General features: G+C 39.4%; 1 protein-coding gene across 7 annotated transcripts in view; it reads left to right on the top strand.

The window, feature by feature from the left end:
- LOC103480793 (phospholipid-transporting ATPase ABCA1) overlaps positions 1-14,781 on the top strand; it is a 213,883-nt gene that overhangs the window by 59,275 nt on the left and 139,827 nt on the right. For all 7 annotated transcript variants that reach the window (XM_081600003.1, XM_081600007.1, XM_081600001.1 and 4 more), the window contains 3 exons: positions 2,071-2,210; positions 2,937-3,053; positions 10,418-10,615. In XM_081600003.1, coding sequence (XP_081456129.1) covers positions 2,071-2,210; positions 2,937-3,053; positions 10,418-10,615 — 455 coding nt within the window. The remainder of the gene's footprint in view (positions 1-2,070; positions 2,211-2,936; positions 3,054-10,417; positions 10,616-14,781) is intronic.

The following is a 14,781-nucleotide window of genomic DNA, read 5'->3' as shown; positions in this document are numbered from 1 at the left end:
GAACAGGTGGCCGGACCCAACCTAAAGGGAGGCCATTAGCCGTGTGTGCACCGACCTCCCTGGAGCACCAGGGAAAGATGACCAGCAGGCAGAAGGGCTAACATTTAATTGCACTGAAAATGGCCTCTAAACTACCTCAGATGGGAGACATGGCTGCTCTGGTGAAATGAGAGGAGAGAGCTTGGAGGCACCGAAGTCTTGACGGTAAAAAAAATAAAAATAATAATAATTAGATGCGACAGGAAAAAGCAATGACTGACAGGCGTCAGAACAACGGGGACGCCTGTCAGTCCCCGTCATCTGAATGGCAGATGACGTACCACATTGATCGGTTGCTTGATGAAGTACCGCACTTCAAGAACGACTCATTCGGATTCAAAACAAGCAAAAGGAAAGTTAAAGAACAAGCCTTCGATGTGCTCCAGGTGCTTTTGCTCACAGCACAGACCTCATGTAACTTACAGCACTCTCACACCGTAGCAATATTCAGGTTGGCAGAAAAGTTAAATTAATAATGATCTTGCTGCTTCTGTGCTTATTGATTCTTCTTTTTTCTTTTTTTTTTACTTGGTTGATGGAAGTTTTTTGGTATGTAGTCTGGTGTGGACCCTTGACTTGTGTTTACTGTCAGTATTTTTTAGTGAAAAAAACATGATAAACACATCCTCTCTGCAACTTTCTTTTTCCAAAGCTGTTGTAGTTATAACTGTCGGTGTCCATTTCGTTGAGTGATTTTTATTCACTGACTGAAATTTCCATTGAACGTTTCACTAATAAGGTCACATAGAATCCTCCCAAGTACGGTAAACAACCACTTACTCTCCAACTTTGAACCAAGTTTTCCCAACCATCTAAAGCTCACTCGATTCTGATCTTTCAACTAGCAGTTGTATTATTCTTCCAACAACAATAATAATAATAATAATAATATGGCTAAGTGCTCAAAACCACTTCATTTCGAAGCGTTGTCATAAATGCTTTCATAATTATTTTTTTTTCAAAGTACCTGCAAAAGTTTAGCAAAGAAATCAACTACGTCTGCCAAGCCAGTGACTGTAACTGATTGGAAAATGAACAAGTCCTTAATCAAGGCTACGGTTTATATAGACATCTGTGCTGAAGGGCTCTGATTGGATCAATATTTCCCCCATGTTGACAATCTTTCTTTCTTGCCATGCTCTTTAAAAGCAATTTGATGTGTTTTCTCTTCCTCGCACTTCTTAAAGTTAACTGCTGCTACTAGGGAGATTCTCAACACGTTGGGTTCGTTCTTATTTCCTGGCCATATTTCGTCAGCAACAGAATGGCGAGACGACAACACAACACTATTATTTGTTTAGGTCTTCAAACAGATATACAGTAAGCATATTGTATATTTCATATCTAACTTTGATGGAAGTTAGAAATGACGTTTCAAACTAATGAATTTGTGTGATTTTGCCTGAACAAACATTTATGGTTGAATAGGGCTCCACAAACTTCACAAATTTGAAAGATACTTGTGCGAAAGGACGAGGAATGACGTTTGTCGTCATAGGAACATCAGAAAAATGCTCTTTCTCTCTCCCTGTTGGCCTAAAAATTCATAATTTAGGAAGGGGTCATTTACCTTTTCACACAGCCAGGTTGGTTTGGATAGTTGTTTTAATTTTAACCTGCTTTTTGTATTTACCCTGAATCTTTAATATTAAAACTTAGTTCAAGATTTATTTAAACATGCCTCAGGTTTATGCCAGCTCTTAAACACTGGATAGTTCTAGTTAGTAGTAGTTGGTTTGTTAAAATCAGACTTCTCTTGGCATTAAATAAACTTTTTTTTCCCAGATAATATCTGTGATAAAAATTCAAAATCTGGAAAAAATTCACGCCGGATGAACATTTTTTTCAAAAGCGTTGCGTATCAAATTAAAAACGCACGGTTTATGTTCACAAATTATTTCTGAAAAGACGAGAATTAAACGCTCACAAATGCAAGACAGCTACTACATGTTGAACTCCTGTTTGTCAATGTTCCCTTGGCCTTTGATTTGACTTTCCCAAACTTCTCTGCTCACCTCCTGTCTTCCGCAGATGCCTTTTGTCAGATTCTTGTCGACACCCTGGAGGGCACACCTGGTCTGCGCTACATTTGGAGCACCTTCAAGCCATTATTGCAAGGGAAGGTCCTCTACACACCTGATACACCTGCTGCTCGCCTCCTGGTGAAAGAAGTAGGTTCAGAACAAAAAGAGACAGAGAAAAAAAAAAAACATGTTATGCTGTTGGGTTTTATCCCTCCTGCAGATGCAGGCTGCATTTTATATAGCTGGAAATCAGTTTTATTTGGAGTATATATATTCGAATATATTGTTTGGTGCATAATTAATTCTAACTAGAGGATGCTTTCAATTAGTATAAAGCCTGGATGTCACACTTTACAAATGGGGCTGAAGAAAAAAAAAATCAAATATGTAGACTTGAGGCCTTTTTAATGAATGTTTTATCATTTCATGACATGATTTTTCTCCAAGAGATCAGCATAATTTCAGGCGAAACAAACTCAATGTGAAGGGTGAATTTTCCACAGCGATTGTATAATGAGGGCGTGCAAAACCTGCCAGCTTCACAGCCACCGGCCCGGCGCTCTACTCAAGCCGACCCTTTTCACACCACACACTAAATGCTTACAAGTCGGTGTTATAGAGCAAAAACAAGAATTTACTTTCACCCCCAGGAGCTTTGGGGGTCAGAAGCAGGATAAGAAGTGGTTGTGGAAGGAGGTTTTATTGGAGTTGCGACGTAATGAGTTCCTCTTGAGAGTGAAATTGTAGAGCACTTTAATGTATGTGTTGGCTTCTTAGTGCCTCTCATTGAGAGAAAGGAAGGGCGAGTTGGAGGTTTTTTTTTTCTAAACATTGTTTTTTTTTTTTCTTGGTGTGTTTTGTTTTTTGTTCCAGGCAAACAGCACTTTCAACTCCCTGGCCATGTTAAAGGAGCTGGCAGATTCTTGGGATGAACTTGGCCCACGTGTCTGGGATTTTCTGCAGAATAGCACTCAAGTCAACACGTTGCGGGTGAGGCCCAACGAAGCAGATCCACACCGAATTACCGCTGTCCTGTTTTTTTTCTTTTTTTTCATTTCGCTTAGGTTATCTGAAAGGTTTTCTTCGTAATTTCAAGGTAAAAGAGAAAAAAAGTGTACTTTTTTTGACACGATAAAAAAAAAGTTGTGGTTTTCTGTATTGCCTCTAGTATAGACACAAGTTGATCAATTATGCATCTATTTATCGTTTATACCTGCTTGTCCCTGTGGGGTGCCCGTCTCCAGCAGTCATTGCTAGTCCAGCAAAATGCAGAAGAACACAGGACAAACAACCGTGTGCACTCACAAACTAATACTTATCTACAGAGAACTTATTATTTTAAAGTAGTTCAGATCTTTGTAACAGATATGCTGACCTATAAGTTGTTGCTACTAGATTTAGAACAATTGCACCGCTAAAAAAATTAATGAGTACTATAACTCAGTGGTCCCCAACCTTTTCATTACCACGGACCGGTCAAGACTTGGAAAATTTTGCTGCGGCCCGGGAGGAAGAGGGGGGTGGGTTAACCGTCAGATAAAGCTTCTGCATGTTGGTGTTTATCGCAGCCTGTGGGGTTTTTCCTAACTGGGAACGAGAATACAACCTGTTGAATGTGACAGGTAACCAATCTAAAAGCGTGGTGACGTAAGAACAGAGGGGAATCCCAAACAGCTGACATATCGCACAACTGTGAGTCCGGTGGATATCAGAGATGATATGTGGAAATGTTTATTATTATATGTAAAGGTCATTATTGTATCTGTTTATTCAGTTAAAAATGTTAACTATGAAAACACATAGTTACCTCCAAATCATAGTGCAGCAAATAGAGCGGCTGCTCCCTTCGTCTTTTATCCATCGCCTTTTCTTTTTGTTACATCTTTTATCTCTTAAAATGAGTCCACAAACTATCACTATTGCTTCTACATAGTCATCCATGTTTGGTTATCCTAAATTCCCGCTATGTTGGGGGTTTTACTGAATTATCCTCTGGAATCGGGATGTTTGTGCCTGGAATCGGTTCGTGTTGCTCCTGCCTTGGACACACGAACCGATCGAACCTGTTGTACTTTTATCAGCTCTGTGATCACAGAGGTTTGGAGAATCGTCCGACAATTCTTAAATCTTGCCGTCTAAACCAGACTTAAGACTCACAAGCTCTACTCATCTCCTCTTGACCACTGCCCAAACGCTCTCTGACTCTGGTCGCTGTGGTAACGTTTACATATCCCTTCAAACTAAGATACAGATACGCCACAAAAACGAACATTTTACTTCATTTTACTTTCGTGAAAATTTTAACTCACGATAATGACTAACGGGAGCCCTGAGCTTGTTTCTCTGCAACGAGACGGTCATCAGGGAGTGACGAGAGACAATGACCCCCGAAGTGTTGCTTATATCCACAGCCTGCTTGGTCTCTACGTGGCAAAGCAGTTTGAAGCTTCATTGCCTCATTAGCAGCCGGTCGCCGCAAGTTATGCAGAGCGGGCTTGTAATGTGGGTCCAGGATAAAATCCATTGTCCTGTTTCTTCTCTGGGCCTTTTCCCCTTTGCAAAGAAACTTTCCAAAGACATCTGGTCTGTTTCTTACTCATTTTGCTGCTTGTGGCCTCAGTGTTGGCGCGCAAGTAACCGAGAGAATCCGGTTAAAGATTTTTCAAAATAAAAGATCCTCCAGACTCGATACATAAAACGGAAATATTTAATTATTTCTTGCGCGGCCCGGTACCAATTGGTCCACGGACTGGGGGGTTGGGGACCATTGCTATAACTAACTATAAATCTGTAGTTTTTTTTAATACTCCAAATCACAAGATGCCTTCTTTTAAAGGACAAGAGGCTTTAAAAGCCTGATTCTTCCTGGGGCCAGAAAGCACAGTGCCTGACGGCTGACTGAAGACGCAGCTGTGTAGAACGAAAGTAACTACTACAAGGTTCATTAGGCAGGATGAAACTAAGCACCGTTTCTGGCATCTCATTAAAAAGGAGCTGCTTGAAGTAAACTTTTAGATGTTTTACAAGTGTCTTAGTCTGTTGTAAATCTTAAAGCTGAACATTTATCCATACCAAATTGCAGTCTGTGGATGCCTGAAGCAAACGGTTTTAAATGACCAATTTACACTTTGTAAAAACCCTGTCTACTTTTGTCTGCAATGGGTTTGTCTTGGCATTTAGTCCCGGGTCAAATGATAGAGGAAAATTACCAATCAGTTGCTTGCTTCAGCAGAGACGTAAAAAAAAAAAAAAAAGGATGCACATATGAGAGCACTTTAGTTTTTGCTGAGCCTCGTGTGCTTGGAAGTGCAGGCCTGTGCCCCTGCTTTATTTTATTTTTTTCTCTCGCCACACATTTATAGTCCAGAGTCTCACACGAGGCCGAGTCTGACACTAACAACAACAACAACCCAGGGATCAAAAGATGAGCAGGATCAATTTTAGCAGCCTGCACTGCACTGTCTACAGCTCGCTCTCTCCTGTAGGCCCTACTCCTGCAGTTCAGTCAAAAATAATGAACAAATTGTCTCTGAAAATTGTTCTTATCAGCAATTGTGTTCCACTCCAGCCCATGGGATGAAATTCTTTTGTTCTTAAGAAGTGTACAGGCTGTCCTTTTTAAGAAGAAATAGGAATTACTTAACATACATCGCCGGTCAGATGATTACATTAAACTCAGCGTTAGCATACATTTGGCAATTAAGCATTTTACTGATCCATTTAAATCATTCTTTTTGCAGAAAAAACGAACACAAGAATAGGGTGCACAAGTTTGAATTAATTGTAGATTGTAGCTAAAGGATACATGTTCAAATTCTGTTATTTTTCTTTCTGTTTTATTAAAGTATCAATGGAAAAACCACTAAAATTATGCAGTTACAAGGATTGGCATATTTTTCTGTGGAAAAAAAAAACTAAAATAAGAGGTAGGAGAATGAAGCTGCAGGTGAACATATACATGCTGTGTGCATCAATTTGCAGCACCTTCTGTTGGGTACGAAAACCGAGGGAGAAAAGTAATTATGGATAAGTGCAGGATAATTCTCATCCTGGCAGAGGGGATTATCCAGCAGAAATAAAGGTTGCAGACTCTTCGCCACCACTTCTCTTTCCTCCTCCTCTTTTGCTCTTTGTTTGCCTCTCGCTGTATTTCCTTGACACTGACATTACTCCGGTGTCACTCCAAATGAGCTTATAGGCAGCTGGAGGGAAGCAGACATCGGGAGCTCCATATAGCAAGGGTATTCATTACCCTAGCCCTAACCTTTACACAAATGGACCTGCAATCCTCCTTTGTCTTCATTTTCTCCCAGCCCGGCTTTATGCCCACCGCTCACTATGAAACTTGTGGCTTTCAAAGGTTCGTCATCTCTAGAGGTCCCTCAAGGTTACAGGCTGCTGTTTTACTCCAGTATCTTCAACCATTGCGTCTAGAATTAGGGATGAAATACCTCGTGTCTCATCAGAAATGATCAAATATAACGAGACATATATTTGAATCACGGTAATGTATTTGAAGCATGCGACTCGAAGGTAGCCCATGGTGCCATAGTATGGCCAGGAACAGTGTCTGCAAACATCCACTCCGGTGCATCCTTTTGGAGACCTTTTGACCTTCTTGGAAAATTGTACAGCCACCATGCGGATCAAAGGTTTCCATTTCTTTTAGGAAGAAAAGCAAGCACATATGACTTTGTCACCGGAAGGCAGTCTTATGACAAATAAGTTCATTTAACACTTGACCCGGGAGGTTAAACTGTGCATCTGCAACAATTTTGGTTCAAATGCCACAGAACATTAAGCGGTGGACGACCCATTCAGACACAAACTTCAGCTGAACAGACGCTTTAACGGCTACCCTCCATTTGACTGGCTGATGCTCCTACATGACATAAACCCGTGAAGTAAAGAAAGTAAAGGTGCCAATTCTTTTGATGCTAGAAGCTATGGATCACTACAAATTAAAGTGATCTTATGTAACCAAATTGTAACATAAAGTGGGGAAAAAGGCACAGATTTCTCACAAGCAATACTTATTTAGCGAAGATGAAGAAAAAAAATGGAGTACAGTCCATGACTCGAAGGGTTGAGACTAGAGGTGTGCCGATCGATCGGCCACCGATCATAATCGGGCCGATTTCCGTGAAAAAGTGCATGATCGGTGATCGGCGATCATTGGCTCTTGTTGCCGATACCGATCACCTGCATCTCATTTCGCAGCCTGCTTGTGCAGCTGGTCTCCTCTTTCCTTCACACTGCGCAAACGCGCAGCAACAAATCCTAATCGATGTGGAACTATAACGCACTGAGTGAATGGGGACGTTTGCGTGTTGCGGCGAAAAATTGAAGCACGTCAAAATGCATCAACACAACGAAGCTAATATGACATAAAAACAATGCCATACTTGACAGAGTTCGGCTACATCGAGGCTCACTGCAGTAAAAAGACATATGGAGGATCAGATAGCAGGTAAAGCAGCGCACAGCTACAAAGACTCACCCAGATTAGCATGACGGTCAGAAAGCTAAACAAATAACCCGCAAAATTATTTAAGTCTTCGAGCTGCGATGTAAGACGCTGGTTCTGCTCTCGCTGTTGAACCGCTGCTACGCTACAGGTAGTAATATTTCACAGACGGAGCGCCGCTTCTGCTCCACCTGGTAGTGACTCTCACACCGAACCGCTGTTTGAAGCTGCAGTATCTAACTTAAAAAAATAAATTTTACATACGTATTAAAACTTTCGCTGTCCTAACATGAGACAGATAATCTCAAAAAAATAATCGATCTCCTCCCTGTTCTGCATAATTACTTCGCTCAGTCAAAAACCGCCACTCAGAACTAGCAGTAATCAGCTAGCCGCTATGCTATCAGGAAGTTTTCATTCAGCAACTCAGGATTGTTTATTGTAATGGATCCTGTATTTGCCTTTGAATGTTAAGTTTTATACTTTAATTTTTTTGGCAATGTTGAGAGGTTTTATTTTGGCTCTTTACATTATTTAGCCTCTTCAGAGCCTTCAAATGTTGTCAGTCTGTTAAAGATAGTATTACCGATCAATTTGCAGAATTCCTGTTGTGTTTAGTTTTCTTCTTGGAAAAAGTTATTAAAAACAAGTTTTTGTCTAAATTAAGGTGAATTCATGGTTCCTTTTTCCACATAATGTAACCGGTAGTGCTTATGATTAAAAAAAAAATGATGTGATCGGTATCGGTGATCGGCCCTCATGGGTGATCGGTATCGGCAGGAAAAAACCTGATCGGCACATCTCTAGTTGAGACCCACTTTAGCAGCAATAACCTGGAGTCGTCGTGCTTTCTTCAACTATCTGTCTTAAACATCATTCTTTCTTTGAATTATGAAATTCTTTCATTCTTTCTTTGAATTGCTTCAGTTAAGTTTTGTGAACATTCGTTTCGTCACAGTACCTTTCAGGTCCTGTCACAGTTTTATTCATGTAGATGTCAAATCATTACCCCTCTACCACTGTGCTTCACCGCTGGTTTAAGTGCTGCAGTACATCAGGGGTTTTTTTTGCACTGCAAAAGTCTACTTTAGTATCACTTGTAAAGAGGAATTTGGTCCAGAAGAGCAACATTTATTCACATGTGGCTGTTTTTTTGTTGTTGTTTTTTTTAGAATTAAGGCCTCCACTTGGTATTCCTCAAGCTAGAATTGTTTTGTCGTTAACTGCCCGGACATGCATTTTAATATTTAACGTTCCGAATGTGGTTTGTAGAATATGAAAAGGATAGGTTTTGAAATTTCTCTAAACATTTCATGTATTTACCATATGGGTGAATTCACTGCGACATCAGTTCCTGGGAAGTTAGGCAGCTGCCATTAATTTGTCTCACTATGTCAATATAAATTTGGAAATTCTTTTTGTTTGCTTTACTTATTAAATAATTACAGTATCTAATCTGCTGTGCACTCTTACATGTGAGGTTAGATTTTTAATCATTTAAGAACTTGGTAAAAACAATACATCCTAATGCATTAAATCCTAAACTTGGATGGTCAGACCGTGATGACAAACAATTTTAATCATAATTCCGCATCTGCAAAGATGAACATTTATTTGGATGTTGCGTGTTTTTAATGTATTGGCCACACACACACACACACACACACACACACACACACACACACACACACACACACACACACACACACACACACACACACACACACACACACACACACACACACACAAAAAGCTAAGATATATTTCCATTTTATTCCTAAAGGTTACACAGCAGAAACATTATTTAATGTGACACTCTGTTCTTAGGTTTGGCATAATGTCATGAGAAGTGTTGGTGCTGAAATGCCACCGAGCACACTTGGCAGAAGACGCTTGAATGTCACGTCAGGATTTAGCGCAACAGATGACCGGTGCTCGGTTGACGTTCAGCTGAGTTTCTGCACCAGAACCTCGTGCCTATTGGCTTTGAAACATAATAGTTAGCTGTAATGGGTTTCCAAACTACATCACAATACAATGACTTGTAATTAATCGGGCGGTCAGTTTCTTTCAGGTTCTCTAGCAGAGGCCTAATTTTAATGGTTCTAATGATTGTCCGGCAGCCATATATAGTCCCTTCGTTTTATATGACATCTGAGTAACACTTGGAGAGGAGGAGGGAAATGATTATGGCTACTAAGTGAAGGGCATCACTTTTAAACTAAAAAGGTGGGAGTAGAACGACTGCATTATTAGAGAACTTTTGTATGAGGGACATTTAAATGTCTATATTACTGCTGCACTTGTTCCCACTCTGAGCCTCATATCAGCTTTGCTAATTTTTTGCAAAGCAGCTCTATCCTTTTATGTCAAGTTTAGAAGGAACGATGCACATGTTTTCCCCTTATCCGTGAATGAAAAAATTGTTTATGGGTTCTCGATAAGCAACAAGATTTGATTAGGATTTATTTTTACTATTGAGAAAATGTTATATTTTTCGGTGTTTTTGCATACGCAGTTGATCTTTGTCCAGATCTGTTGACATATGAATGTGTACAAGTCAGTAATCATTTTATCAAAAATGATGAAAGACAACTTTTCAAACTCAAAATTCTAACAAGATTCTAAAAAAAGAAGAAGCTGAGATTCTAAAAAAAAAATCTTGAGAATTTTGAGCTTGAAAAATTGTCTTTTGAATCCACTAAAAAGTTAAATCCAGTCCTACTTAAATCTGGCCTGCCTTTACCCTTCATTCGAATATCCCCCCACAGTACTGGACCCTGTTAGTCCCCCATTAATATTCATTTTTCTTCTCACTGCCTTTTTGTGCCTATAACAACTGACTGCTGTAGCCTAATCATGTACATCTTCTTGGTGTCAAAATCAGGCTCTGCTGGCAGATCCCATATTCGCAGCTGCCCTCAACCAGCGCCTCAGTGGGACAGGATGGACGGCCGAGCTGCTGAAGAACTTCCTGTACAATGGCGCTCCAGAAGACCGTCCGCCCGGCATGCCGCCCTACAACTGGCGGGATGTTTACAACTCCACCACTGAAATCCTGAAGCTCCTCTCCAATTTCCTGAATGTACGTAATATAGCTCTGTTTTTTTCTTTTTTGTGCAAAGCACCTTACATTTTAGAGATTTCTCTGCCATTTAGGTTTCGAAACTCAATTCAATCAAGAAAGCTCTGGCCTGTTTGTGCTGTTTGGCGTCTGGACTTCGGTGGCTGAAAGTCGTGCTCCTCTGAGTTTGCAGGATTGAGCCTGCTTTCGTCAGCCTTGTGCGCATTTCTGTGCAGGCTTGATCGGATTGGGATCAGGAGAGTTTTAGTTTGGATCAGTGCCTGTGGGTTCATTAGTGTTTTAAACCCTTTCCTGAGCAGTCTTTTGTAATACGCTGGGAGACGATACTGCCATTGCCACTGTTCTTTTTGCCACAGCGGGGTTGTAATTACAAGACGACAGAGATTTAGGGTTTTTTCAAGGCATCCTCATGAACAGTAAAAACCCAGATTAAGATCGCAATATGAGGATTTCCATTTTTAATGCTGGTGTATTAGTCAGTTTAGATAGTTACTTTCTATAGCTGGTTGAAATTGCAGCGATCTCACATAATTTACTAGATCGTGTAATTAAAGTAGAAGCGCACTGCTAAATAAGTATGCAACATTTTTCATTCCCGTTTGTACACATGCCACAGAAACGCAAGACAGGTGCACAATAGTTCAACAGCAGCAATAAATGTGATTTTGTAGCCTGCATTGCAGGCACCAATAGACAAAGTTTTAAAAACATAAATAGGCATGGAGTCGGTAAGCACACTGCAGTCGTCTTTGTTTGTTTTTGATGCATTATGAAGAAGTGGTTGCTAAATAATTAAAAATAAATCTTTGAGGGACGCGGATGTCGAAACCCAGTAAAACAGTGGCCACAGTAGTAGTTTTCAGATATCCCTCGGATCAACAGACAAAATAAAATGTTTTATTTAACGACACGTTTGAAGACATTTTTAATCACAACATTGCTGCTTACTGACAGCTGCGTGTGTACTTACATTGACGTAACGTGGCACTTTTTAACCCTCTGTAAAGTCAAAAAAAATTTGCACTAAGATTATTCAAGGCTGCAGCATCAGCTTCCTTATCAGCATGATTTCTCTTTTGCTCCGTCTTGAGAGAAGACGGAGTCTTTTGGATCAGTCATGTGTCTCTAAAATAATTGTCGGTTTACTTTAATTTATCTCTGCATCTTTTTGTTCGCAACTGTCTCATCTGTCATCTACCAGAACATCAGGGGTGCCACAATTTGTTAGCCGGGCGCGTTAAATCTAACACATCCTTGTTTAGCACAGCACTTTATTGTTTTCCAGCTCTTTTGTTGCTGGATCTATTCACTGCTATTGTTCGCACCGAAATCAAGGCTGCAGCTTCTTGAAATATCCCTCCATCTCTCTGCTTTTGTATTTTTTTTTTTGTGGAGAACAACCTGAAGAGGATTAGTGCATTTACTCATTAAACTCTAATACCTCTGACTTAACAAACTGTCAAGATCTGTCACCGTAGCACATCTATGATAATCATATAATGAAAGCACTGTCACAGACTAGACTGAAGTAAATGTGAGAGGCCATTAAACAGGCCGCTGTGTGTAAAAATACACACATAATACGGTTGACAGTGATATATTGACAGTCTATAGCAGTATATTTTTTTTCTCTTTTTTCTGTGCAGCCAATATATAAACACACTCATAATAATTCACCAGCAGGTAACATGGTAGCGTAAGTCCCCTGTGGTATACCGTACATAATATCGCAACCTGTTTTCTTAGTCGATTTTGTTTTCAGTCCAAACACATAACAGAGCTATTCTAGCATATTTTCTCAGCTTTGTTCACTCCAGTGGATACATGCATATTTATTGGAATTACATTTTTTTTTATAAGCAGGGGAATAAGTTGACATAAAATTATCCGTCATAATACACCATATTTAGTCAAAGTACAAAAAACGAAAAAAACATTATGGAAAGTCATTTTGCTTAATGGTTCTTTAGAGAAAAGTGGAATGCTAAAAACATAGGCAGTGCTTAAAATGCAGGTACAAGAGAAGATTAAAGCACTTTGCCGACATCTAACATAAGTAACACATTTTTGTGAAATTACAACTAAAGATTCAAACCCCAGCGTAACCCTGCTTCTCTAAAAGTTTATCTGTAACCCATCTGTTGTGTTTCTTGGTCTTAATGATGCTACAAGGCCTTCACAGAACAGCTGAGCTTATGGGATTAAATTAAAACTCAAGTTGACTCTATTTACTATGTGACTTCTGAAGGCACTAACACCTAATTTCATTTTTCGGGTATCAGAGTAAAGGAGGCTGAATATAATGCATAGCACACTTTTCAGAATTCTCGATTAAGATCACCGCTATACTAGTTCACAATTTGCTACAAATGTAATTTTACTGTTCAAAATGTATATTTGTTGACAGATTTTTAACTAAAGCATGACCACATTTTGGCAGGAGGTGGTGATGACATCAACAATATTTAAAAAAATAACAGTGGAAGAATTCAAGAACATCCTGAGCTCTCATAAGCCAGTGGTTATGTTTTTATCTTTTTATCAAATGCCCACTCCTCTCATCTTCATTTTCAGTAGCATGAACATTTTTTGCATGTTATCATAGGGCTATAGTCATGTACTTACTTTATTTAAATGGTTTGTTTAAACAATGCGAACAGCAGAAATGTAAGTAAATGTATGCAAGTATCCTGCACACCATTCCGCAGGATAGCTACAAAAAAATCCTTCAAAATAAAAGACTTAGACGATCTTAAACATATACAGTAGTCCCTAAATTCATGCATAATTGCACATTTAAAGGCAGTGAATGAAACTACTTCACCCGTCCTCCTATTTCGTTAAAACCGTATTGAGCTTTTGGTGGAGCAGATAAAATAATAATTGCCACTGCATCATTTGCATCCCAGGGAATAAACTCAATTAGTTGCTACTAATAACCCTGGTCTGATGCTCACAGAGATTAATACACTGCTTCAAATGAATGCTTTTTTTTAATAGAATAATATTCAGTGTAAGCCATTGTATGAGCTACTGGAGTCCCCCCCACCTCACGAGTATACAAGTTTAAAGGATAAACAGCAGATGTGATGGTTCACACTTGCACAGCCTCTTGACTAGAACATTGGCTGTAACTCATCCGGTGTTTGTGTATCCCAAGGAGCTCAGCTCATCATTTAAATTAGCAGCCATGTTGCAGCTATGTCTAAACAACTGCGTGTGTGTGGTTTCGAAGAGGAAAGCCGAGCTCTCAGCACGGTCTGGTCTTTGTTTTTGGTTTGTTTTATCAAGCTGGAGTCATATTGATGACATCATTTTGCTGAAATTTGGCTGCCAGCCCGGTGGTCATCGAAAACAAAGCTAAATAAAATTAATAAACATCGAGTTTGTGCCCTCTAGGAGCGTCTTGGCTGTTTGGACTGAGGTTAACAAAGAATGGTGCTTATGTTCCAACATGACAAAAGAACATAGTAAACAGACTGGAGAGGCTCTGAGGGACTTGTGTATTGCAATAGATGTACATTTTCAGGCGTGTTGGAATATTTCTCTCTTAGGGGGTGAATAGGGTCAGTTTCATAAAAACTATTTTACACACTGAATGCTGCTATAAAACATCTTCTGTTCTCTGTGCCTGGTATTGAGTATCATTGTGTAACTTGTTATTCAAAGATTAATGGTGACAATAATCCCTCCGAAGGAAATGTTTAATCACATAAACATAAAAAATAGGATATGCCTTTAGCCTTAGCAATATCAAAATGTGGATAATTGATGTCTAATCCAGTTTAAATATTATTATAGCTGATCCAGTGTCTAAAACAAGGCTGCCTTTTTGTGCTTAACGGAGATTGAATTAGTCCAAGAGTTTTGGGTTAAAAAAAGTCAAATCTTTATGTTTTCGGGGTTAAAAGTCAGACAAAAAATGGCCAAAGTAAAATGTCCACGGACATTTTGCTTTTAGTGGTGTGTAAATCACAGTTGGAGGCAATATCATATTGACTTTAATTGCTATCACATTAATGTAAGTTTTACAGTAATGCATTCAAGTACAAACTGACAACTTCTGATTATACTCACTGGAAGAGGGACAGTGCTGGAAAAAAACATCTTTAAGATACCATAACGGACTTCCTCTTTCAGCAGCATTTTATCCCAATTAAATCTCC

The sequence above is a fragment of the Poecilia reticulata genome, chromosome 18, assembly GCF_904066995.2.
Source record: "Poecilia reticulata chromosome 18, P_reticulata-male-v2, whole genome shotgun sequence".
NCBI classification, from domain to species: domain Eukaryota; kingdom Metazoa; phylum Chordata; class Actinopteri; order Cyprinodontiformes; family Poeciliidae; genus Poecilia; species Poecilia reticulata.
Note: the sequence above shows the minus strand (reverse complement) of the source record. Positions and strands in the feature narration are given on the sequence as shown.